Here is a 25,320-nt window from a genome sequence, read left to right as displayed (position 1 = left end):
CACATGCCGCGGGGCAACTGTGCGCCACAACTACTGCGCTCACACACCTCAACTGGAGAGCCTGTGTACAGCAAACTACAGAGCCCATGCGCGCTGGAGCCTGTGCGCCACAACTGGAGAGAAGCCCGCTCAGCGCAACAAAGATCCCATGCACCGCAACTAAAGATCCCGCATGCCTCAATGAAGATCCCGTGTGCCACACCTAAGACCTGATGCAGCCAAAATAAAAATAAAGAACTAATAAATAAATCTTTAAAAAAATAAAATAAATAAAAGTACCTCTGAACTATCCTACAGCAACTTGAAATGCATGATGTATGTAATTATAGTATTTGCTATAATGGTCTCATTTGGCTGAAGATTTCCATAATGTCCATGATGTTTATTGCATATTAAGAGACCGGACTACTAAACTACATGAGGAATCATGCAAAGTAGTTTTAACTTTCTTGTACCATTTCTGATCTGAGAAATCCACATTTAAAGCATCTCATCATGGGTTACTTTTGGGTACTCCACTTACATTAGGCAGTAAAACCCTCTAAGCTTTGTAAATACTCTCAGGTTGTTGAGTAACACCTGTCTGTGTGCATGTGGTTTGAGTATGTGCACGTGCTGTGATGTGTTTCTGAACTATATTTTCAGAAGATACGCTTTCGTGCAGTCTCGTCTAATCAATTTGGAAAATTGGTAATTTCTCTTACAAGTGCATGATTTGAATTGCTGAGTGGTGACATGGTAATTAAACATCACTTCACTGGCAGGGGTCCCACAAATAGACACTATTCCAGTGGTGATGAAGCATATTTCGCCAACAGGATCCTTAACAGGGATACTAAGAAAGGGCATTCCTTTACTCCACTGAGTGTGTTTATATACCTTTCTTTAAAGGCTCTTTGAGATGTCTTGACCTTGTTACTTGAAAAGGAAGGTGGTGGTTCAAATAGAAATGGACGGTACATTTGTAACGTTTACCCCACTGTACTTTATCAGCACAAGTCTGGTATGTTTAACTTGAATTTTCTGGTTGTTGCCATTTGTTTGGGACCATTTCCAGTGAGACTTCCCTGGTGGGGAGGGGCAGAGAGGCTGGCCATAGGGACTACCTATGTCACCTTGCGGTCTCAGTGTTCCAGCCTAAATAGTGACCATCTCTATCATGTGGAATATAGAGAGAAATGAAGAAAAAAATCACTCATGGTCTCATAAATGTGGTAATAAACACTAGTTTATAGTTTGGTATATTTATAATGCAGTAGGTGTATATGCTTTCACAGTTTAATTCTAATTGCTAATATAGTTTAATTAAAAGTTTTGAACTTTCTCTGTAAACAAAGTGTAGGCAGCTACATCAAGTTCCTCATCAATACCATCTTAATGGCTCCATAGCATTTCATGTGCACGTATGTACTAGGATATTATCTTTTCTTTATCCATGAAATGGGGATTACTAACATCCCACTTACCAGGGTTATTCTGAAGATCAGAGATGGTGTATACATAAGGCACCACGCACAATGCTGTGCACTCAGAAAGTGCTTAATAAATGATACTGGAAGTTATTATTTCTGTTCATAAGATGGTCCCTGCATTTCAGATCATCTAATAAACATAAAAATTTATGACTTTTTTGAGTTCTTAATATATGTATATAGCCAACTTTCATAAAGGCGACATCTGCATATTCATTCACTCTTCTCTGACTTTGGTTTCTCTGCAGCAGGGGTAGACAGCCTCTTTGAGGGCAGCATCTGTTTACCTCTATCTCCCTGCCTGCCACTTTTTTGACCTCCCCCCTTGGTGTCCACCACAGTCCTTTGCACATGGTGGACACTCTATTTGAGGAATTAATTACCGAACAGTTTCCGATAAGGGAGCAGTTTTTGGTTTCCCTGTTTCCTTATGGCTTTGTGAGTTGCTATCTCTCTTTTTTTTTTTTTAATTTTTTTTTTTTTTTTCCAGGCCGCGCTGGGCGGCATGTGGGATCTTAGTTCCCTGACCAGGGATTGAACCCGTGCCCCCTGCATTGGGAGCATGGAGTCTTAACCACTGGACCGCTGGGCAAGTCCCTCTATTAAACTATTACTAGCATAAAAGAAAAGTTGTTTCTTAATCTCTGATGATTGCATGTATACGGGAAAAACACGTGATAGAAAATGCTGGCGACAAAGGCATGTCACAACTATCACTTCCTTTGACAGCTGTGTGAACGTTTTAGTAATTTGTAGGTGGACCTTGGCCTATTAGTGACTGAATGATATTTATCCTAGCAGAAGATAAGAAAACATTGGTTTTAATTCGAATTGTTTTAAAAACAAACTCTTCTGGCTTAAATATTTTCATGGGCTACTGCATATCTACATAGATATAAACAGAACTGTGTATTTATGTGTCAGAGATAAACAGATGCACAAGCAGTGTTCCCACCCCCCGACTCCAAAGGGTCTCTAGGACCCAGGGTTGGGACCCCCGAGTGACTGGTTGCGGATGGCAGAGGACAAGGAGAGAGTTGGTCCTGACTAGCCATTTCAAGACTTGGGTGACTGCAAAGGTGCTGGGATAGGGGCATACCACAAGCTGCTCCAAACAGCCAAGTCATTCCTGAAATATCCAAAAGTATGTTTTCAGCAGCTTCACAGAACGCGCCGAAGCTGTAAAGTCGTTGGGGTTTTTTAGAGGATGTATAGTTGATGTACAATGTTGTGTCAGTTTCTGGTGTACAGCGGAGTGATTCAGTTATATATACATTCTTTCCCATATTCTTTTCCATTATGAGTTATCACAGGATATTGAACATAGTTCCCTGTGCTGTACAGTAGGGCCTTGTTGTTTGTCCATTCTATATAGAATAGTTGGCATCTGCTAATTGCAGACTCCTAATTTGTCCCTCCCCCACCCCCTTTCCTTTTTGGTAGCCGTAAGTTTGCTTTCTGCGCCTGTTTCTGTTTTGTAAATAAGTTCATTTGTGCCATATTTTAGATTCCACGTATAAGTGACATCATGTGGTATTTGTCTTTCTCTGACTTACTTCACTTAGTATGATAACCTCTGGGTGCATCCACGTTGCTGCAGATGGCATTATTTCACTCTTTATGGTGAGTAATATTCCATTGTATATATGTACTACATCTTCTTTGTCCAGTCATCTGTTGATGGACATTTAGGTTGTTTCCATGTCTTGGCTATTGTAAATAGTGCCGCTATGAACATTGGGGTGCATGTATCTTTTCGAATTACAGTTTTCTCCGGATATATGCCCAGGAGTGGGATTGCGGGATCATATACAAACTCTGTTTTTAGTTTTTTAAGGAACCTCCATACTGTTTTCCATGGTGGCTGTACCAATTTACATTCCCACCAACAGTGTAGGAGGGTTCCCTTTTCTCTACACCCTCTTCAGCATTGGTTATTTGTAGACTTTTTAATGATGGCCATTCTGACTGGTGTGAGGTGATACCTCATTGTAGTTTTGGTTTGCATTTCTCTGATTAGCAGTGTTGAGCAGCTTTTCATGTGCCTATTGGTCATTTGTATGTCTTCTTTGGAGAAGTGTCTATTTAGGCCTTCTCATTTTTTGATTGGGTTGTTTGGTTTTTTATTATTGAATTGTACGACCTGTTTGTATATTTTGGAAATTAAGCCCTTGTCGGTCTCATCATTTGCAAATATTTTCTCCCAGTCCCTAGACTGTCGTTTTGTTTATGGTTTCCTTTGCTGTGCAAAAGCTTGTAAGTTTGATTAAGTCCCGTTTGTTTATTTATTTATTTTTATTTCTGTTGCCTTGGGAGACTGACCTAAGAAAACATTGCTACAATTTATGTCAGAGAATGTTTTGCCTATGTTCTCTTCTAGGAGTTTTATGGTGTCATGTCTTATATTTAAGTCTTCCAGCCGTTTTGAGTTTATTTTTGTGTATGGTGTGAGGGTGTGTTCTAACTTCATTGATTTACATGCGGCTGTCCAGCTTTCCCAATACTACTTGCTGAAGAGACTGTCTTTTCCCCATTGTACATTCTTTCCTCCTTTGACAAAGATTAATTTACCGTAGGTGTGTGGGTTTATTTCTGGGCTCTCTACTCTGTTCCACTGATCCACATGTCTGTTTTTGTGCCAGTACCACGCTGTTTTGATTACTGGAGCTTTGAAGTCTGGGAGGGTTATACCTCCACCTAAGCTATAAAGTTTTAATGCCTCTTTACCTACCTTGGACAAAGGTAAAAATGCATCTGTCTGTAGTAGACCCATTGCTTTCTTGCATTTGTTGAACGGTCATACATACTTAAGAGCAACTCATTGTCAGTGTTGGTGACAAGTGATGTATTTCAAAGTGTAATTCATGCCTTTCAGTAAATGTCAAGGGCTAGAATATATGTGCATATTTCTTTCAAATATCTTCCGTAGTCACCCATTTAAGGCAATTTTCTGGGTAGAAAAAACATCTGAAGCTCTTTTGTGTTTGTTATTAAGGTTTTAGGCTAGCCATGAAATTACAGGGTTCCATGGCTCACTGAAGAGTATGTTATAGTTGTAGCGTATGTGTAACTATTGTTATTTTCATAATTTTTGTACTTATAAAAGTAGTACTTGCTCACAGTAGAAAAGTTAGAAAAAAATAAAAACCACAAAGAAGAAAATAAACATAATTCATAAAGTTGTAATCTAGGGAGAACAACTATTAACTTTAGCTATGTGTCAGTCGCTTTGGTGCGTGTATATATATATGTTACATATGTATGTTTTATATATATATGTTATATATATGTTATATATATATATGCTTAGTGTGGAAAATGTAACCATGAAAGCATAACAGATTTTAAGTGCTACCCACATAAATAAACTGTAAGCATTATTGACTAACAACAACAAAAAAATGTGACTATATAGAATTAGTCACATTTTTAGATCATGCTTATTCCTTAATGTTATACTATGAATATTTTCTCCCAATTAATAATATTCTTGGAAAAGATGCTTTAATGGTTTATAATATTCTAGCGCCTGATTATACCATAAGTTAATCACTTCTCTCTTGGACTGGAAAGTTGCTTCCAGTATTTTCTTATGTATGATGCTGTAATGAGTATCTTTTGCAGATAAATATTTGCCTGCATCTCTGATTATTTCTTGGGGATTAATCCTTACAAATAGATTTGTTGAATCAAAGGCATCAATTCTTTGAATGTTTTGATACCTCCTGCCATACTGCTTTCCAGAAACACTTGTGATAATTTCTTTGCAGTAGTAGAGTATTAAAATGTCTGCCTCTCTTTAGAAAGTGTTAGCTATTTTTGCATCTGGGACCACCTGTTAGATGAGAACTTCAGTTTTGATGTTATTACATATATTCATGTGTTTTATTCTCTCACACTTTCTAGGTAATTTTTTCCTTATTGCTTTGTAAGTGTTTTGCATTATTTCTTTATTACAGATACCAGTAATTTATGTAACACTAACTATGATAGTAAAAGTGGAAAGGTATGAGGGAAACCTTCAACAAAACAGGTTTTCCAATGAAATTTTCTCTGGGTTGGCTAAGGTTTAGTGTGTCATACAGTCTGAATGTTCATACAGTCTGAACGTAATCCCCCTTGAACGCTTTACCTGTGGAGGCAACTCTGCCCTCCACCTGCCGCTCCGCCTCCCCCTTCACTGCCCTGCCTCCTTGAACATAGTACATCAATCTCATCAAAGACTAGTCTGATGAAAATGAGTAATCAGTGCGAAAGGACTAGCCTCTCCAAGTTGTTGTTTGTCATGGAACACCTGGGTGACTCCGATGGAGGGGGTCACCCCATTAATGACACATCAGGACTAACTGCCCTTGTTCAGTGTGTCCTGGGAGGTTGAGCAACAGGGAAGCCCAGAAAATCTTATTTCCACCTCTCCCCGAGAAATGACCTTGTCTGTACTGTTTTCGCTTAATGGTGACAAAGGTAGAATGAGACCCATCTCTGAATTCTTGAAGCCTGGTTAAGATCAACGCAGTCCCGTAGTTCTGCAGTCTTTCTCTTAGCAGTGTTGTGTGCCAGGGTACTCTGCACAGTGTGTCACCATCATCGCTTTGCTTCTGTGCCCCATTCAAATGGGGCCAGGACAGTGTCTTTTATTTCTGATGCCTGTCCTTGCCTGGAATATAGCAGGTACTCAGTTAATACTAAGATGTTATTTGAATCCTAATATCAGTTTGTCTCCTTATAAAGGCTGAAAAGAAAGAATGTAGTACCCAAATAGCTTCACTATGCAGAGAAAACAAAAGGTTTGGAAAACAGCATTTCTCTTCTAATCCACAAAGCGTTGAGCTTCCTAGAGAGCAATGTTAATGAGTTGCACTGAACACCAGCACTAGGACAGTAACTGGTTGCCAAGAGTGAATCCTGTTGAGTTTTGTTGTAAATAATACTACCAGTTTGATCATCTCCACCCAGATCCCCATGGGGCTTCCACGCAGCATGAATAATGAGGGAGCATGGGATACTTAGTGTGCTGTGAGGCAGCATGGGATACTTAGTGTGCTGTGGTTGGCCGGCACCCAATTTATACTATAAGGTAATCAGTGTCAGATTAGATCAGCAATCCCAGCAGAAGTTAGGGGGCTTGGAAGGAGCAACAGAGAACCTCAAAAGTCTCGAAAGAGAGGAAAAAACAGAATCAGTTACAACAGCTGTCATTCTCATGCTGTGAGAATTTATTATTAATACATAATATTCTCTGGTCCTTACAGTGATGCTCTGAGTTAGGAATTATCGTTCCCGTTTCATTCATGAACCACCTGAAGTTAAGAGTGGTTAAGTTAAGGGTGGTTAAGTGACTGTCTGAAGGTCATTTAGAGAGTTGGTGAAGTTGAGATTTGAGACTCCAGTGGAGATGGTCAGGGGCACCAAATGAAGAAGTACCAGCCGAGGAGATAGATGGTCTTCTCGCCTACTTCCCTCCATGGCCCTCCTGCCTTTTTTAAAATTATAAAAGTTTTATGTGTTACTGGTTAATAACAGCAACAAAAATCTTCAGAGTACAGGGAGTAACATGAAAACCGGAACCTCTGCCCCTAGAGCTGTACCCTGTGTCTACTCCCCATAATAGAAGCTGCTGATGAGCTTTTTATGTGTCTTTCCTAAACCTTCTGGTGGTCTAGCTGGGGGGAGGCAAGTCTTGAACATAACCTACCATTGACCTCAGGATTTGGCCGGCCTTTGGTAGTAAAGGGGTGGAGAGTGTGAGATCTGAGAAGTAGAGCTTCAGGGGGCAGAAGCTTCTTCCAGAGCTGCTGCCTCTATCAGACAGCTCAAGTCAGTGTGAAAAGGTCTCTGGGAACTGAATTCTTCCTCTCACCACTTCTGCGGAGCATCACGCTCAGATGAAGGCCATCAGGGGTTAAAACAACAAGCAAGCTTTTGAAAAGAAGCTGGTGATGAGGCTTGCTGTCCCTCAGCCTTGCCCCTCCCCCTAACACACATGCACACCTGCCTGCCTTTTGTTTCGGTTATTGCTCAGGTGATATGTTCTTGATACCTCATAGGTAAGTTGGTTAGAGCTGGTAACGTGTATAAGAAAATACCAGCCCAGTGATGATCAAGGCGGGGTTCTCATACAACTGTGGGCTTCACCCTTCATTCCCTGGTGGAGAGGATAGGGTGTTATTCCCTCTTCCTGCCATATCTTTAGGAAGCCAATCCGTATTTACTTAGGATGGGCTGGGCTGTTGTTATTACGAATGAAGAGAAGTGAGTTTGAATTATTCTGAGATTCAGAATATCCTAACCAAAAGGAATCATCCAGTCCACTGGCTTTGAACTTCATCTTTTTAAGCTATAGAACCCTGTCCAAAAATATTCTAACTTGAACAACCCGTGTATAAAACAGATTAAGGTGCAAATGGTAGCCTGTAGTTATCCTGAGATAGTTACGCAGAACTGCTTGAAAACCACTAATTTAGTCCAACCACCTGTTTGTTTGTTTGTTTGTTTTTGCGGTACGCGGGCCTCACACTGTTGTGGCCCCTCCCGGCACAGGCTCCGGACGCGCAGGCTCAGCGGCCATGGCTCATGGGCCCAGCATGTGGGATCTTCCCGGACCGGGGCACGAACCCGTGTCCCCTGCATCGGCAGGCGGACTCTCAACCACTGCGCCACCAGGGAAGCTCCTGATCCTTTTTTGTTTAATCCTTTTTGTTGCCCACTCCTGGGAGTGTAGTCGGTGCTCTGTAAACATTTGTTGATGGGAGTGGTACTGCTGTACTGTTGGAAAGGGAGACGGATCTGGACAGCTGGCTCCCCTCCCCACTCCAGCCCCACCACTCTTGAACTTACAGCCTACCATCCTTTCACCAGCCCATCCCAAGCCCTGTGCTCCCTTCCCTTGAACTCGCTCCTACTGTCCGTTCACCAGCTCCCACCCTTGGCCTTTGGTTCTCTGTTCACCTTGAATTCTTTTCCAGGAAGTTTCCTGGTCAATCTTTCACATAGTCGCTGTAGTACCTACTTCTGCCTGGATGAACACTCAAGACAGGCCCAGACATGCCTTCCTTGTCACAGCTGGGGGACAATGTCCTCAGAGACCCCACCCTCAAACCCCAACTGTGTGTGTCACTCATTGTGAACTATTCAGGGGATATAAACTGAGGTCAGTAAATGATTAGAGGAAGAACGTGGATGTTCAGTAAAGTGAGTGCCTAGCTCTTTACTGCAGTTATATAACAGGCAGCAGTCGTGACAGCCGGGGGCATGAAAAGAAGAGATGGCAGTCAGCAGAGTTTTTTGTCTTCTCTGTGATGTGTGTGTGTGTGTGTGTGTGTACGAGCGTGCATGCACCTCCATTGCATACTGGGAGCTATTGAGATAACAGATATCAGGCCGTGAGCTCTTTTTAGCAATAGCTTGGTGGCTGGAAATAGAAAATGGGTTTCTATAACTAGAAAATACTCTTTTCAAATACCTTGTAGAACAGTGGTTCTCAGAGTGTGATTCCTGACTCAAGAGCACCAGCATCACTGGGCGTTTATTTGAGATGCAAATTCTATGGTCCCACCCCAGACCTACTAGATCCTTTGGGGGTATTTGGGGCTGGGGCCCAGCTATCTGTGTTTTAACTACTCCCGCCCCCAGGCAGTTGTGATATGCTCAAATCTGAGAACCACTGACCTAGAATTATACTCCTGGTCCATCACCCGGACCATGGCTCTGATTAGGAAGGCGTTCTTGGGGTCTTTAGACCTAGATTAGGTTCTGGTTCTTGGTTCATCTTTATTCTGAGGCTGAGGGTGATCTCCAGATAAGGAGAAGTAGGTGCATCTGGTTAGATGTTCTTTAGTGAAAGAGCATCTGTGGTTTATGGTTAAGTGACAGAGGGTTGACTAATACCTTCTTCTAAACCAGAATGTTAAAAATAAAAATATTTACTCAATATAACTGAGAAAATTCTATTGTTTTTTTGCGTGTTTGTTTAAGGAGATGGGGGATGTAGCTTCTACTGAGATGCATCTTACGGGTGATAAATACTACACATAGGCACCAACAGTATTTTTCACTGACTTTTGATTCCTGTTTTTGGATATCAAGTATAGTCCTGTTAGTACTAAACTTTGCATTTTATCACACCATTCTCTTTCCTTAAGGGATTTCACGGCATATTTATTGAGCTATCTAATAAACACCAGTATCGTCTTAAGCATTTTATGGTACTCTGTATAATCTTTAGAAATACCCTGGAAGTTGCAAAATAAGGGTTAATGGTCGTGGTATGTATAACTACTAAAGGATAACTCTGAAATTGGATAGAAATGAATCATCCACTATCGATAATTAGATGAGTGAAAATTGGGGGATTGAATACACGAAGGCCCTTCCTATGACTTTAAGGATCTCAAGTGTCAAACAGAAGAACCTGGATCCCAAATTCTTATCGTTTAACTAGATTTGAGCTCTCCCAGTGTTAGCACCTCCGGAACGTGTGAGGAGTGGACTTACCAGGCTCTTCGTAGATAATTCACATTAAGTAATCCTTTCAATATACTTCTGGCTAAAAGTTTTCAGTTTCCCAAGGAAATGATAGGAACTCTGGAACTTGTAGTCAGGAAACCTGAAATTTAATCAAGACTTTACTGAAATCTGTAACTTTGGGCAACTCTGTTGACTTACTGGGCTTTAATTTTTTTGTGTGTATGTTTTTGTTTTAATGTATAAGATGATATATGTTGACTTAGATGAACAATGCCTGTTTTACCTCTACTGAAAGAAAAATAATTTTTACCAACGTAATGGAAATCAGAATATAAATAAGATGCAAACTAAATTTTCTAGCTAGATTTTACTAGTCTGAACAAATTTTATATGCCTTTTAATAATTTTTCTTGTGATCTTTTCAGAATCTGATTGTGCTTAGAAAAAATACTATGGGAGATTAATTCTTTTGCATTAAGAGTAGAGAAGATGATCCTTAAAATTAGAATACGAGTTTGATGTTGCTGTTGCTTTTAAATAAACATCCATGGTTCTAGGTGATAGAAACTTTCCTCAGTATATTTACGTAGTTACAAGCATGTTAAAAATGTTACTGCTAAGTTTGTGAAATTTATACAAGCTGGTCATTAAGTGATATTTTTGCATTTTCAGTTAGGTTATGGCTACTTTCCTTTTTGTATTTTTAAAATGAAAAGTATAATCCTATTTTTTCTTACAGTGATCCATATGTGAAACTTTCATTGTATGTAGCAGATGAGAATAGAGAACTTGCTTTGGTACAGACGAAAACAATTAAAAAGGTAAGGTCCATCCTTAATTAAACATCTTTTAAGTCATAATTAAATCTCATTAAATTATGTCTCTGAGCTCTGTAGAAGTTTATATTTTAAGATGGCAGTATTTGCATTTTAAGCATCTCTCAGTATGAAATCTATAAATTCAATTCAGACTTTTCAGTGTTAACCCAAGATACCGGTTTTGGCTTTTAGTTAAATGACTATAAAAACAGTATTAAAATATGCATTATTACAGGTAGAATTTTTTTCCCCTGCAAAGAATAAAGCAAAACAAGGACTTGTTCTTGTTGGCTTGTTAGTTTATGAAAAGAAATTTAAAGCAATTTAAAATACATTTAATGAAATGGAGTGGCTTGTGGATTTGGTAGGCACAAAGGGAATGGTTTAACTTATAACAGGTATTACCAAAGGAAGCAAAATACTTGCTTAGCTACACGAAAACAAATAAAAAATATTAACAGTAAAACTACACATTTGTGTGTGTTTCACTTTTCTAAATTTTACACCTATGATTTCATTAAAGATTTGTTTCCATAATTATACCTTAATTCATCTGTCTCCATATTTTTATATACATCTATAAAATATACTAAAACATATATCCATATTATCTCTTAACTCATCTATCTCCATGTTTTTATATACATCTATAAAATATATTGGAACATAGATTTATATCCATAATTATATCTTAATTCATCTATCTCCATGTTTCTGTATATCTATCTATAAATATATTAAAACATATTTACTCTATATTTGGAGCATTTATTGAAGATGCATGTTTTCTATCAGAAGTACTGTTCTTATCTGTGCTTCAGTATTACTTATAGATTCCTATTATTTTTCCCTCCCCACCTTTGCGGGGTAAACAGTTTTAACACTCTGTGTGATAAGCAGTTCCTGGAGAGCGTGATGGCTTTTAAAAAATGGTAATTCTTCTGCCATCGTGCAGACGACGCCAGGGGTCTGCGGCCAGGTCATTTTCTGTAAGGAAGACACAGCAGTCTAGCGTGTCTTCCACCTGGCATTCCGACTGGCACTGAAAATCAGTTTAGCGAACGGGAGCCGGTATTTTGATGAGTGGGGAGGATTCCTGTGAAGGACGGAGGCCATTGTTCCCTGTTGGGCGCTGCCGCTGGTTGAGTTTCCAGCGGGGCGGGAGGCCCGCCTTGCAGGGAAGGCAGTCGGGGACCTGATTGCCTGCCAGACACGGAGGGAGCAGAGAACCAAAGCCACCAAAGCCACCACAGCCGGCGATCGGGGATACTGAAATGTGTTTCCTTCCGAGGGGAGGTCCTCCTCCCTCCGCTCCACGGTAGAGGGTGTCGCTCCGTAACCGGGGCTGCGCTGTCTGCCTCATTCGGCAGCCAGCCTCTTGGTTAGTATTTCTGTGCTGCGCCCGGGGTTTAAGAACTGTTTTCATCGTCCTCTCCTCGTGGCCGGGTGCCTGGTCCTTCATGCGTGTTGTGGTCTCACCTGTCTGTTTCCTTCCCTCACCTGTCCTTTGCCTCTCCCCCTCTGCATTCCCCTGAAGCTGGGCTCCGGACCGGCTGCAGCCCGTGGCGGACCTGGGCCTGCTCCCACCTCTCCTCCGTCCTCCCCCCAGCCCTCTCACTCGTTACCATCCCCGGCTCGATTCACAGCTAGAAGTGTGAAACCCCTTGATTTAGGGTTAAACGCCCCGTTGAGTTGTGGGTGGGGAAATTGCTGATTTTGTTTTTTCTTTAATGCCAGTTCAGTGTTTTACAAATTCAGTTTATTTTTTTATGGTGCTTTGTGTTGCTTTTCTTTTGCTGCTGCTTCCTGCACTAGTTTTTAAAGGAAATAGATTGATAAAGACAAATAGCATTCTAGGTTTAAAATATCTGTAGTCCTTGGTGAGGTGGTGATTTTTCAGTCTCAAATTTTTACATAGAATTTTTGAGAGACGTGTTTATTTCAGAGTGTGATGCATGTCCAAATGCACAAACACATGTGTAAATGTATTCTCCCATAGTATGTTTCATCTTAGTTTCGAAGGCTGTTTGGTAGTCCATCTTTTATCCAAGCTGAGGACAAAAGTATCTTTCCATGTCCTTGTGAGATGTATATTTATATGGATTGATGTGGACATGGGTGGATGGATGGGTGTGGATGGGTAGAGAGGAGGATTGGAGGATAGGTAGATGAATATTTTTAAACCTGGTTATTTGGGGGAAAAGAGTTCACTTTTGGTTTATAACTGGCAGAGTTTTTTCATGTTATATAATCTGATCATCAGTATTGTTCTTTATAAAATAGTCTTCAGATTTCAGTTTTTGTATAAATAGTGAACACTGTCACCCTCCTGCCACCTGCTTCTTTGCTCTCCAAGACAGATTTGTAGCAGGTTGAGGGAAATAAGCAAAGTTCATTTCCTTCTTGATAGAATAATCGTATCAGTGTTAATTTCTTGAAGAATATCTTTGTTTTCACGATGATGGCTCTTTGTTAGGTCCCTGACATTATTCCTTCTGGTTGATAGCATGAAATTTATGGTTTCTTACCTGTGAATCATCTGTTTCATAAATACATCCCATCCCCATCTAGTTTGATTGATAGAATAGTCTCAGATAATTGACTAAATGCTTCCTCTATTGCCATTTTGAAAATCTCTTAGCTGTGTTTTTAGTGGGGGAGAAAGAAAAAGTTTAAGCAACTGTGTGGATTGCATTGTACTAGTAACTGTTAATGTTTCAAAAGACTGTAAAATAAATTACAAGATGATTTCTCTTCCAGACGCTGAACCCAAAGTGGAATGAAGAATTTTATTTTAGAGTAAGTTTTTCTTTTTTGGGGGGGGGTAATAATTGTTATTGATAACTAGATTGATCTATTATCACAACAGACTCACATTGAGTGACATCTGTTAAATTTTTATTATGAAATTCCTTTTAAGAGGAGAAATGGTTGGGTAGCTTCCTAATGTGCCCCAAATTTTCAGAGACTGTGACTAGTGGTAACAAAATCTGGACTTGTTTCATTTTGGGATGTTTGAGGGAAACAAAAAGAAAGTCATCCAAATACCATATTTTAGCTTTTCTATGCAAGTTTTTCTTTAAAAAAAAATAAGGTAAAATATAATTAAAACAAGAGCTTATTTATTTCTATGAGACACGAACCCAGTAGAAGCGACATGATTAAAAAGAAGCCTAAAGGTTGCCAATCATGTTCCAATTAGGAAAGAAAATTTTTACAATTCAAAGATTCAGTGTGAGTTTGTGTGTAATATAAAACTGCTTCTGGAGTTTAAATATCACCAAATTAGGTAGATTTCCTCAACCTTTTATATTTAATATCTAGAAGAGCTATGTGTAGAGAGACTGAATTCTGTGAATTAATGGAGACTGTACTATTCAGTGAATTTTTGCAGTTGCTTTTTTTTTGTACTGAAATTTTGAAAATATTAAGCTGCTCAGGTATTTAATGGAAAAGAGGGTTTTTTCCTCTTCAGGATGAATTAATTTTTTTTTTTTTTTTTTTTTTTGCGGTACGCGGGCCTCTCACTGCTGTGGCCTCTCCCGTTGCAGAGCACAGGCTCCGGACGCGCAGGCTCCGGATGCGCAGGCTCAGCGGCCACGGCCCACGGGCCCAGCGGCATGTGGGACCCTCCCAGACCGGGGCACGAACCCATGTCCCCTGCATTGGCAGGCGGACTCTCAACCACCGCGCCACCAGGGAAGCCCAGGATGAATTAATTTTTATCATCTGTATAGTTGTGATATTAAAAACTACTCTACTTCCAGAAATGCTCTAAATAAGATCTTCTGATTCGTGTAGCTTTCCAAAGAACAATATTACCATTAGACTCGTTATAATTGGTCCTGATTTCTTCCTTTCAATCACAATGGTGTCTTATGTGCTCCGAACTTAGATCGCCATATACGACATCTGTTTTCTATTATGTTCAGAGCTAAAATATGGCATGGATATTTTAATGCTTGGTGAGATCCTATGTGTAGCCTCTACCAGATGTATTTTAAATTACTTCATGAAGGACTGAAAAAGTAATGGGGGCAGATAGATATTATTGGCCCGTAGCTAACTCTCAGATACAGCTTTCCACTTGTAATACTCCAAATTACTTAGACTTCTTTCAGTTTAACACCTTGGCCACATTTCTGTAAATTTTAGTACATCCAAGGTTTTTTTCAACTTATATAAGCTCTAAATATATGTAAACTCTATTTTTTTGGGGGGGGGCATTTAAAAAAACATTTTTGTTGTATTCATTGCACAAATCTTTATTGAGTGCTTACTGTATGCCGGCTTCTGCAACAGCCTGTGGATGCACTGGTCAGCAGTACAACCCTTCACTGAGCTTTCAAACAGACACTAAGCCCCCTGCCCACCTGCCTGCTCCATCACTAGGCTAAGAGCAAGCCAAGGGGTCAGAAGCACAAGTCGTGTTCTCTGTACCATCAAATGTTATTTCATTCCCTTCTCCCTCCCTCTACGTAGTGATGGTGGACCTGGGTCCTACCACTTACATCCTTTCCAACCCTGGAGATGGCCCCCCCCCAAGGACTCGCACTCCCCACAGGCTCCTTGTCTCTCACTAGGAGAGAGGAATCCTCACTTGGTAAGGTTGTGTTCCAGGATTTACGTACAATGATAGAAATGAGAACACTTCCCACCATGTCCCACACATGGTTGGTCCTTAACTAAGTGACATTGAACACTTGAGTCCGAAGGATGATTTCTGCCATTTCAGTGAGGTTTGGGTAAAGAGACAGAAAGAAGCAAAAAGACATCGAAAGCCCAGTATCTCTGACATTGACCCCACAGTTGCTGGAAGAGGGGCCATCTTTTATTTCTTTGTCTCGCTAATGGCTCGAACCATGGGCTCTGGAGACTCGCAGGCCAGACCTGGTGGGGCTCCTGGTTGCCCTGCATAACCAGCTCCTGGGCAAGTTACTTTCCCCTGCTGGGCTCAGCTCCTCATTTGTAAAATTGGGGTGACAGTTATACATCATAGGGCTGCTTTGAGATAAACGAGATCATGTGGTTTTGATATTTAATAAAGGAGATAGTGCCTAAAAAGTACTCGTACAATGGTAAAGAGCCACTTTTTACTATTTTCTTCATTATTTTTTATCATTGCTTTTATTATTAGGCCTAAGAAATTTCCTCAGGCGTAGACCTTTGCGAGGATGTAGCCTTTGGTGTACAGGCACAAGGATGCCTTTTTAGGGGAGATTTAGCAACTGTTAAAAACTACTTAGAATTATCCTTTCTTATGTTAGAAAAGCAGCTTAAAATTAAGCGTTTTATTCTTCTGATATGTCTAAATATTAGACATAGAATAATAATAGAAATCAATAATAGAAAACTTGATTTAGTTGATGAAAGAGCAGGTTAATTGTTTATATTACACAATTTATTTGGGTGTGTTATAAAGCATTTTATTCTTTCAGTCTCTTATTTCATTCCTTGAATTATTTCTGCCCATTTAAAAAATATTATTTCTGTCCCTCATAGGTAAACCCATCTAATCACAGACTCTTGTTTGAAGTATTTGATGAAAACAGACTGGTAAGTGGGTCCCAATTTTTAATTTTTGCTTCATTTTTTCAAAACCTGAATTTTTAGAGCAGCATCTTTTAAAAACCTGTATTTATGTTGTACTTCTGCCAGTATACATGTCCCTCAATAAGACCATTTTTGTCCCATTACTAGTTCAGTGTTCATAATTCAAACATTTTTACATGGGTAGGACAATTAATTTGTGTATGTGTATGTTTGTATCGTAGTTAATATTTGTGAAAGTCACACTGGTGATTTATCAAACCATGTATTTATGCTCTTCTTCTGGGGATACAAACGATAGGCAAATCTGTCGCCACCATTACTCACGTAAATGAACCTTTCAGGGTTTTTATGTATAAGCCAGACCATGTGACTGTGACATGTTCAGTAATGAATCTCTCTGGGAAAACAAAACTCTAATTAACAGTATATAGCAAAAAGTGAATCTATATTTAGGAGGTACAATTAAGCTGTTTTTTAAAAGTGGGACTTTCTCGAGGGAAATTCATAGATAGTAACTTCAAAGAACCAGAAATATGCCTGAGGCATAAAACTGGTACATACATTTTATATAGATTGATAGGTAAGTAGGTATACCTGTGTGTATGTATGTAACTGATAGAACTTACATTTCATTTTAGAAATGGAGTTTCAGAAGCAAATCTGGCTTAAAGCACTTTGCCGGATTTAACTCCCTAGAATGTATACATCAGATACCTATGAGCCAAGCGTTCCAACTATGAAAATGAATATTATTATGATATGTATAACGTTTTAAGGTGCTCTCAGAAGTGGTATTATAACTCAGTGGAGTCAGTCATACTCAGATTTGCTTTCCCTGAAACTTATGTACAGTCGTCCCTCAGTATCCATGGGGGGATTGGTTCCAGGACCCCTGCAGATACCAAAATCCAAGGGTGCGGAAGTCTCTAATATAAAATGGCGAAATATTTGCATGTAACCTAAACGCATTCTCCTGTATACTTGAAATTTATCTCTAGATTACTTATGATACGCAATACAATGTAAATGCTATGTAAATAGTTGCCTGTATGAGGCAAATTCAAGTTTTGCTTTTTGGAACTTGCTGGAATTTTTTTCCCCTGAATATTTTTGATTCGAGTCGGTTGAATACATGAATGCGGAACCCGCAGATACGGAGGGTCCAACCGTATATTATTTGCTTCAAAGAAGTGTTCTTATGGACCCTTCTTTCTGCAGAATTCAACTGAAACTTACAAGTTTTTGAATAGCTTGAGTTTAATAGAATATTTGGTCTGGAGGAGCCTTATAATGTTAACTCATTTAATTCTCTGTCCTTGCAAATGAAGAAAGAGAACTGAGGTCTAGAGCCCTTATGTAGTTATGTAACTGCTGGTCTCCGAAGTCTCAGGCCAGTGGTGGTGAATAGCCAGGCCTTTAACCCTTTGGGAATTTGGGAGTATATTTGATCTCCTATGCCTTGTGTTACTCTCCAAATTAGAAAGCCAACAGATGCTGGCCCACCATCCTGATAGCTTTTCTAGTAAAATATATGGATTCTCGGTGGTTGCATTGAACTGGACATTTTGTACCTTAGGTGATACTTAGTAGCACTGAGTAGCTAAAATCACTTTTGCTTTGTGTATGCAGTTATTTTCTTGTTAAATCGAATGAGAAATTCTGCTTGAGGGTGCAGTTCTTAGCACTCCATCTTTCATCCAGCAAACACTGAATTCAGCAATGTTCAGCAGAGTAACAGTAAGTCCCTGGAGACGTAGATGCAGCCACAAGACTAATCCTTACTCTCTCATTTATTGAGCATAATAACACTTCAAGGTGAAGAAATGGTCAACTTTGAGGAAAAATTGCCTCTTGTCAGATGGGCTTTAACTCATTATTTTTCTTCTATTAAAGGAAATTCACTGTAAAAAATTTTGTTTTCCAATATCTAAAAGAATGACTGTTGTTGAGATGACCTTGCCATGAGCCCTAAACTATACTTCCAAGCCCAAAAGGGCTTTGAATCTATGCAGAGCTCTAAGAAATCCCATTTGAATACAAACTTTATCTGAAAAATGGTGTTTTATGTACCTAGCTTTGCCCCAGGCCATCTGCAGTGTTGTTACTATGAAGTGAATGCTGCTGGCAGTGGTTTTTTCTTTGTTGGCTCTTAACCCAGCTAAGACTATCCGTGACCGTAGTTGACTGTAGTGGTGCTAGGCGGTTTTCGCATTAAACAAACTGGCTTCCACTTCTCTCATAGAGATCATTTTTGGCATTTAAAACACATGCCTTTAGAAAACAGATTTGGATGTATGTAAACACAGGTTAATGCTCCACACCCTGGACTCCAGAGCTGTTGACACAGTCATGCTTTGCGGATTTTAAAATAAACTTTTTGTCACTCTTTGCAGCTTGGTGTTCCACCCCCCGCCCCCTATTTTTTACTCCCTCCTAAATAAACCTCTTTGTTAAATAACTGATGTTTCTGGATCATGGAAAAGAGTATGTTTAAAACACACAGAATATAGTCCAAGTTAGCTACAAATCCGATGACAGCTTTTTGAACGTGGACTTTCACTTTTATTGCTTAGGTCCTTTTTGGCCCTTCAAAAACAGCAAGATTCTATGTTTGTATCCCAACTGGGGTGATAATGCTGACTTCTTACCGGAAAACAGTCAGCTCCAGGCAGCCTTTCTTCTGCATGGTATTTAAGTTAATTTATTACCGAAACCACATGCCCACCCTTCTTCAACTTTCCTTCCCCTTTCTTTCGGGAGGAGGGGTGCGGTGGTGGCACAAGGGTGGTTGTTTTTTCTCCTGTCTGGCATAGGGGAGAGAATGTTTTCTCCAGCTGAGCTCCTTTCCTCTGGTACCGCCATGTCTGAGAATCATATTACGTATGAGATTGCATCTCCCCCCCCATCTTTTAAATGAAAAATGTTGTAGTAGCCAGAGGCAGACCTTAACTGGCAGTGTTGTAAGTTGTACCCCCCTCCATTTAGCTGTTTTGTTACTTGTAGATCATGGTCTAATTATTTCGTGTTAAAGGGACACTCATCCTGTGGGGCGTGTGATCGTATTTATAGTACATTTTGTTAGTCTGCATGCCATCATGGTAGTGTGATGACATCAGAAATAACAGGGGAGCATCACATCCGATTGCTCGTGAAAGAGCCTTCCAGCGGCCATGGCATTTTTGCTTGTCGTTATCTGGTTCGGTGGGGAAGTGGGCGGATATACTGCGTGTGCTTCTGTGTTGGATGCCAGGTTTCTCTCACATTGGTTAGAGAGAGTCGCGGTGCCCTGCTTGGTTCGGAAAGAACTGTCCGGTGAGCGCCGTGCGGTTAGATTTATAGCAGCATGGCTTGGAGTGTGTTTGCTGCCTTAGTCAGCTGTGAGAGCTCCCTGCTGGGGCCACTCCTGTCTGATGGAAAAGCAGCAGCTGGGAAGGTGCTGTTTCAGGCTCTTGCTGTTTAAAAAAAAAAAAAAAATTGAGAGCGAGAGGGGGGAAAACTCCACTAAGTCCACAAGCTGGCATTGGAGGGGGAGACCGCAGTCATGTGGTTCTGGCCATCCTACCCTCTGTCACAGTGTGGATGAGAGCTTTTTGCTCTTATCCAATCATGCCTGGAATGCCGCTTGCCACTTGGGTTATTTCTGCTATCTGTCGCTCTTGGTGCTGCAGTGCTAACGGTTTGGCAGATGGGACACTTTTTCTTGGAGTTTGTGACTTTGGTTTTTGACTTCTGGCAGCACCAGGCTTCTTGTTGACGCTCGTCCTCTCCCTCCCTGGCCCTCTGGGCACCATGGCCCATCGGCTTCGGTTTCATTTTGGCTCAGGTCGCAGCAACACAGCCCCTGAATCAGAGATTCTAGACCAGGAGAGAGAAGACGACTTCTTCATGGCATTCCACACGCTCCCGCGGCGGAGCGGCCCTCACCCCTTCACCCCGAATGGAGCAGAGGACGGCGGAGGCGGCCTGCAGGGAGGCATGGGCGCGCTCAAGCGCAGCACGTCCATGTTCATCCCACAGCTCCTGAGCCCCTTCGACGCGCGGCCCACCCGGAGCTCGTCCGTGCAGATCTCGCTGCAGCGCAAGGCGGCCGACGGGGCCCCTGACGGGTGCGGGCCGCCCGAGGCCCTGGACGGCGACGCGGGCTCGGTGCCTCGGGGCGGCTGTCCAGAGCCCCCGGAGCCCGGGAGTCCCGAGAGCTCCCCTCCCAGAGCGGCAAGGGTTCTGGGCCCGCAGGTCAATGGTATGTGTGGCCGCCAAGTGCCGGGCCCTGTAGCCCCCGACCGCCTCAAGGAGGCCGAGCCCTTGGCCGTCGGGGGCCGGGAGGGCGGCGGCAGGCTCCGTATCCAGCACCGCGCCTCCAGTGCAGACGTGCGACAGGTGAGGCTGACGCCCTTCGGGGCCGACGGCCAGAGCGGCCCATCGGCGCCGGAGCCCAGGCGCTGGTCCCTGCAGCATGTTCCAGATGCTTCTGGAAGTTCCGGGAAGCGGTGCTTTGTCTTCCAGTTGCAGCAGCCGCAAGCCGGCGCGCCAGGGCTGGCCGGTGACTTCAACTTCGGGTTCACTGGCACCAAGGGGGACAGGTTGGTGAGGTATCCCCGCATTCGTCTGGAGAGGAGCACTTCATACCCCACGCAGCCCCGGGCCGAGCATGGGAGCCCCACGGAAGAGCGCGGCCACCTGGAGACGCCACCTCGGGGCCGCAGGGTGGCTCCCGAAATCCACAGGACCAACTCCGTGGAAAGGACGCCACAGGGTCAGGGCTGCACGTTTAAGATCAGGCAAGATCAAAATGCGGGGCAACAGCATTTCAGAATTCTTGTGACTCGGGGGCCAGAGGAAGCCCCTCTGAGTCCCGAGGAGAATAACGCTGCCAGCCCTGGTTCCACGGGAGCCTGCGCCTCGGTAAGTGAGCGCGCGTTTCCATGTGCCGGCCGGTTGGTAGGGACTGATTCAAGCCCAGCAAGCTTATTCTCCAGTGTAATTAAAATAAACTCCATCCTCCTCCCTCCTGGGAGTTTCCCTGTTTCGGGTCAGTGTAACTTAATGTTTGGCCGGCTTCTGGGACCATGATTTGTGGTCCAGCCTTTGGTAGAGGTCCATGAAACTAATTAGCGTTTTAGCAAATATCCTCAAAGTCGAATAACTCTGTTTTGAAAAATCCAGACAACCCCTTCCCACCCCTTTCGTCCCTTCTGAATAAAAGAATTTTTTAAATGTATTACTTTTAAGTTAATCTGCAGTGCCGCAACGTGTTGACGATGGAAGTGCATTTAAAAACTGCTTGCAGATACAGCCTGTGACAACACACGCCTTTAAAAAGTAATCAGTTCTAATGAAGGTGAGAGGATCTCACGCTAAACTTGTCTAGTTTCTTAATAATTGAGTGTTATGTCAAGTTGGACCAGTTCTTCCTAATGGCCTTTAGCTGTAGAGGGCCTGCCCTTGTTATATAATGTATCGTCTTTGTTTTTTTGTCCCATTAAGTAATACTGAACAAGCGTAGTCACACTCGTGGGACAGGAGGAAATGTGTTTTTGAAGCAGATTGGCTTATGGGCCAAGGCAAGGCGAAACTGATTGGGGACTTGTTAATGGTCAGATTGCACAGCCCTGCAATTTAACACGGCCCACTTGAGTGTCTAAGCTGGACTGCTGTATATAGAATAGTAAGTGCCCGGTCTCCAGCTGTGGAAACGGTACCCTGCAACAGATTTTGGCCTTTATTGCTCCTGTGTTCGTGCTGTCTCCCTTTCAGTGAAATGGAGCACAGAAAGACAGCTGCTAACTCCACCATGGCAAATGATGACTGCAGCTTTCATCGTTTGTCGTGGGATGAAAAGTTTCATCAGTTAGCTTTCTTTTACTAGTAGTCACTAGCCATTGAGTGCTTTTTTTTAAAGGACAAGCTCCTTATATTTTGAATTGGGTTTTTTTCCTTGAATTTCCTGTGATTGCTGGTTTTGAGGATACAACAATGAAATGGCTAGGAGACTTTTTGTTTGGGTTTCAGTTGTGAATGGTGACTTTCCAAAGTGGATGACTGAGTATGACTGTGGAATCGTATCGCCTTTTGTGTTGAGAAATATTTTGCACCATTTGAGTAAGTTTTATCACTGCTCCATCATTGGTTTTCACCATTTTGAAAGCGTAATCAGGAGCTAAATGCAAATATTATATTTGCTTGGTGTTATATAACTGTTCCTTCTTCTTTTCCCTTCTATAAACCCTTTTATTATCTCTAGCCCTTCTATTAGGAAATATCTGAGCACATTGTCTTGGTCTGAACCAATACCGTTTTTATACAGTGGTACAAATTTCAATAAAATTTTGATAATAGCATCTATCCTTCAACTCAAGAAAGTACCATCACAACAGGTGTAGGCTTCAATGGGCAGCACAGTTCCATGCTGAATTTGGACCACCTACCACATGAAGATTGACGAAATGCATTTCCTAAAGTTTTGACAACTGTTCAGTTATCAGAATTTAAATCGTTTTGCAGTTAGATGTTGAGGGCAAACGCATTTATATAATTCCAGTCTCATTTGGCTTGAAGTTTCTCATGAGATTAAAAAACAAATAGAACATACCAATTTACATGCAAGGACCATTCTAACTTGCAAGGGCTATTAGAGTGGAAAATGGACTTCTTCGAATTTGGAAATGCAAGTTCTAGAATCAAGAGCTTTTCTTGGAAAGTAAGTTCCATTTGTGCACAGTAGTTTTTATTTCCGTATTTGTATTTTTGTACACTTACAGAAATTTGTAAATGGTTGGTAGGAAGCTGGTTTTCTTTAAGAGAAAACTTGTTTCTTCAAGAGGCAAAAACAAAACTTGTCTCATAACAAAACCGTCTGTTCCATTCAACACTTTGTACGTGTTTCATATGGGCAGGGGTGGTGAGTGTAGACGGCAGCTGCCACAGCCTTATTTATCTTGAGGGAAAACATTCACTTGGGCGTCTACAGTCTGGCTGCCACCAAGCTTTTTTGACGTTTCAAATATCTGCTGCTTTGTACAGAAGGGCATTTCATTATTCGTTTACGTGAAAAATCGATTACAGTCTGGTTTTTGACTGATGTCAGAAATCTTTCTCGGAGAAAACCGTTCAAGATTCTTTTTGCGAATGTGTTCATATGTCATGATCTATGCCTTAGACTTTATTACAAGGTTACCTTGTTGAGAAATTTTCTCTGTCTGTGCCTCCCAAACATCCTGTCATGACTGTCGTGAATAAATCTAAAATGCAACGTGATTCTAAAAAATGCTGATGAGATTCCTGGGACCCCATGTGATCATTGATTTTCTACCTGGTCTGACACCTCTGTAAAGTGGAATTGCTTTTTAGAGTTATCAGTTATAATCAGCTGTAATATTTCAGAATTCTTACAACTCATCAGTTCAGTTTGTAGCATTTTAATGGTCATTTACGAATAATTTAGTTATTTTCTTAAATTAGTTTTTTGGGTTCCTTGGTTTGGTTATGAGCTTCTTAACTGCATGACAGTTATTTTGAGGAAGTGGGATCACTGTTTACCAGGCGTTTGTGTCCCCTTTCACCATGCTGTCATGCCGGTTTTCTAATCCCACGTTACACTGGGTCCTTGGAAAGTTTCTGGGACTATCTCAGTTTCTTGCTGATACAAAATTCATAATGTAAACAGAGTTAGAAGGGCCAACGGCGGGGGCAAAAAACACGTATTCTGACACCCACTACATACACTACAGGGAAGGAGTGTGCCTTCTTTCCTTCGTCCCAGGTTCTCTGAATTTTCCTCGTGCCCTCTCCATGGACTTACACTTCCCAGAAGTAGCATGGTAGTCTTCTGTGATTAAAAATCCATTTCACTGAACGACAAAGGAATACCCAAACTGTTTTTGTTTTGGGGGGGAATTTTAGTTTGAATCTCTTTCAGAGAAGGTGATTTGACTATACAGAACAATTTGGAAATTAGTATTAGTTGTTGTCTCTTTTTTACCTTAAAAAATAACTCTAGGAAAATAGGTATAAACCACCCCTTTATTTAAAAGCACCACCACAACAATGCGGTGGATAAAAAAAGCTAGTATTCCTTTCATTGACCTGGCCTCTGATTGGATTCTGTAAACTTTTTCTCCTTGGCTATCTCTCTTAATGTGGTTCTGTACGGGCACATTCCAATATTCTGGAACTTGAAATTTCAACTTAGACAGATGTTTTGGAAAGTGTAGGTGATGACATCAGTAGGTTTGTATACACACAAACACATAGGGCTTGCAGGTGACAACTCCCAACCATTATGTGAAATAGTGTTACTTTACTGTTTCCAACCAAGGTATGTGATACTATCATTCGGTGTGATAACTCATGACAGTATCACGTTCTATCATTTTGCGTATATACAGAATAGAAATTTTAAAAATATGTATATCTTTGCACAGTTTAGAAGCCTGTGTAGCCAAAATGCAGTTTAATGCGTTCTGTGACGTGACGTCTTAATGCTGAGCATTTTGGAGATGGCCACTCCATTTGGTGCCTTGGAGCGCTGGCCTAATGGACTGGACGGTGCAGATTCCTGACGTGTCCCGGGGGAGTTAAGACTCCCTCTCTGTGTGTTCTCTCTCGTCAGTGAAAGAGGAGGCTAAAAACGTCCAACTCACAGGTTTACCGTGAGGTTTAAATGAGGTGTTACGTTGTTTTTTCCCTTCTTACCCAAGCCTCTGTAATGTACAAATCATTCTCCAAGGAAGGTAATTAGGTTAACGGTGAACAGTCGGTTTTTGATCACAGGGTATTAGACACAAGGCAACATGAATTTAAGGCATACCTGGAAATGTTTACTTCAGTAACGGGCTTTGATCTCCTTTCTGCCGTCATCTCATCTTTCCTGAGTATTTGCCCCTCGGATAATCAGCATCACAGAGCCTTAACATTGCCCTGCGACGATGCGGTCCTTGAAAAGACTTCAATTAATTCGTGAGCTGTGCGTCGTAGAACAGGACCTTTAGTTGTATTTGCGCTATTGAATTTTG

At 41.4% G+C, this 25,320-nt stretch overlaps 1 protein-coding gene across 14 annotated transcripts in view; it reads left to right on the top strand.

The window, feature by feature from the left end:
- The window catches only part of NEDD4L (NEDD4 like E3 ubiquitin protein ligase), a 344,838-nt gene that overhangs the window by 181,977 nt on the left and 137,541 nt on the right, over positions 1-25,320 (top strand). For 6 of the 14 annotated variants that reach the window (XM_033424917.2, XM_033424919.2, XM_033424926.2 and 3 more), the window contains 3 exons: positions 10,678-10,759; positions 13,517-13,555; positions 16,259-16,312. In XM_033424917.2, coding sequence (XP_033280808.1) covers positions 10,678-10,759; positions 13,517-13,555; positions 16,259-16,312 — 175 coding nt within the window. Of the gene's footprint in view, positions 1-10,677; positions 10,760-11,991; positions 12,138-13,516; positions 13,556-16,258; positions 16,313-20,132; positions 21,212-25,320 lie in introns of those variants that run through there. The other 8 variants (XM_049697714.1, XM_049697713.1, XM_049697711.1 and 5 more) reach the window with 3 other exon arrangements.

The sequence above is a fragment of the Orcinus orca genome, chromosome 15 (genome assembly GCF_937001465.1).
Source record: "Orcinus orca chromosome 15, mOrcOrc1.1, whole genome shotgun sequence".
In the NCBI taxonomy this organism is placed as follows: domain Eukaryota; kingdom Metazoa; phylum Chordata; class Mammalia; order Artiodactyla; family Delphinidae; genus Orcinus; species Orcinus orca.
The sequence above is the reverse complement of the archived record's forward strand: the minus strand, read 5'-3'. Positions and strand labels throughout refer to the sequence as shown.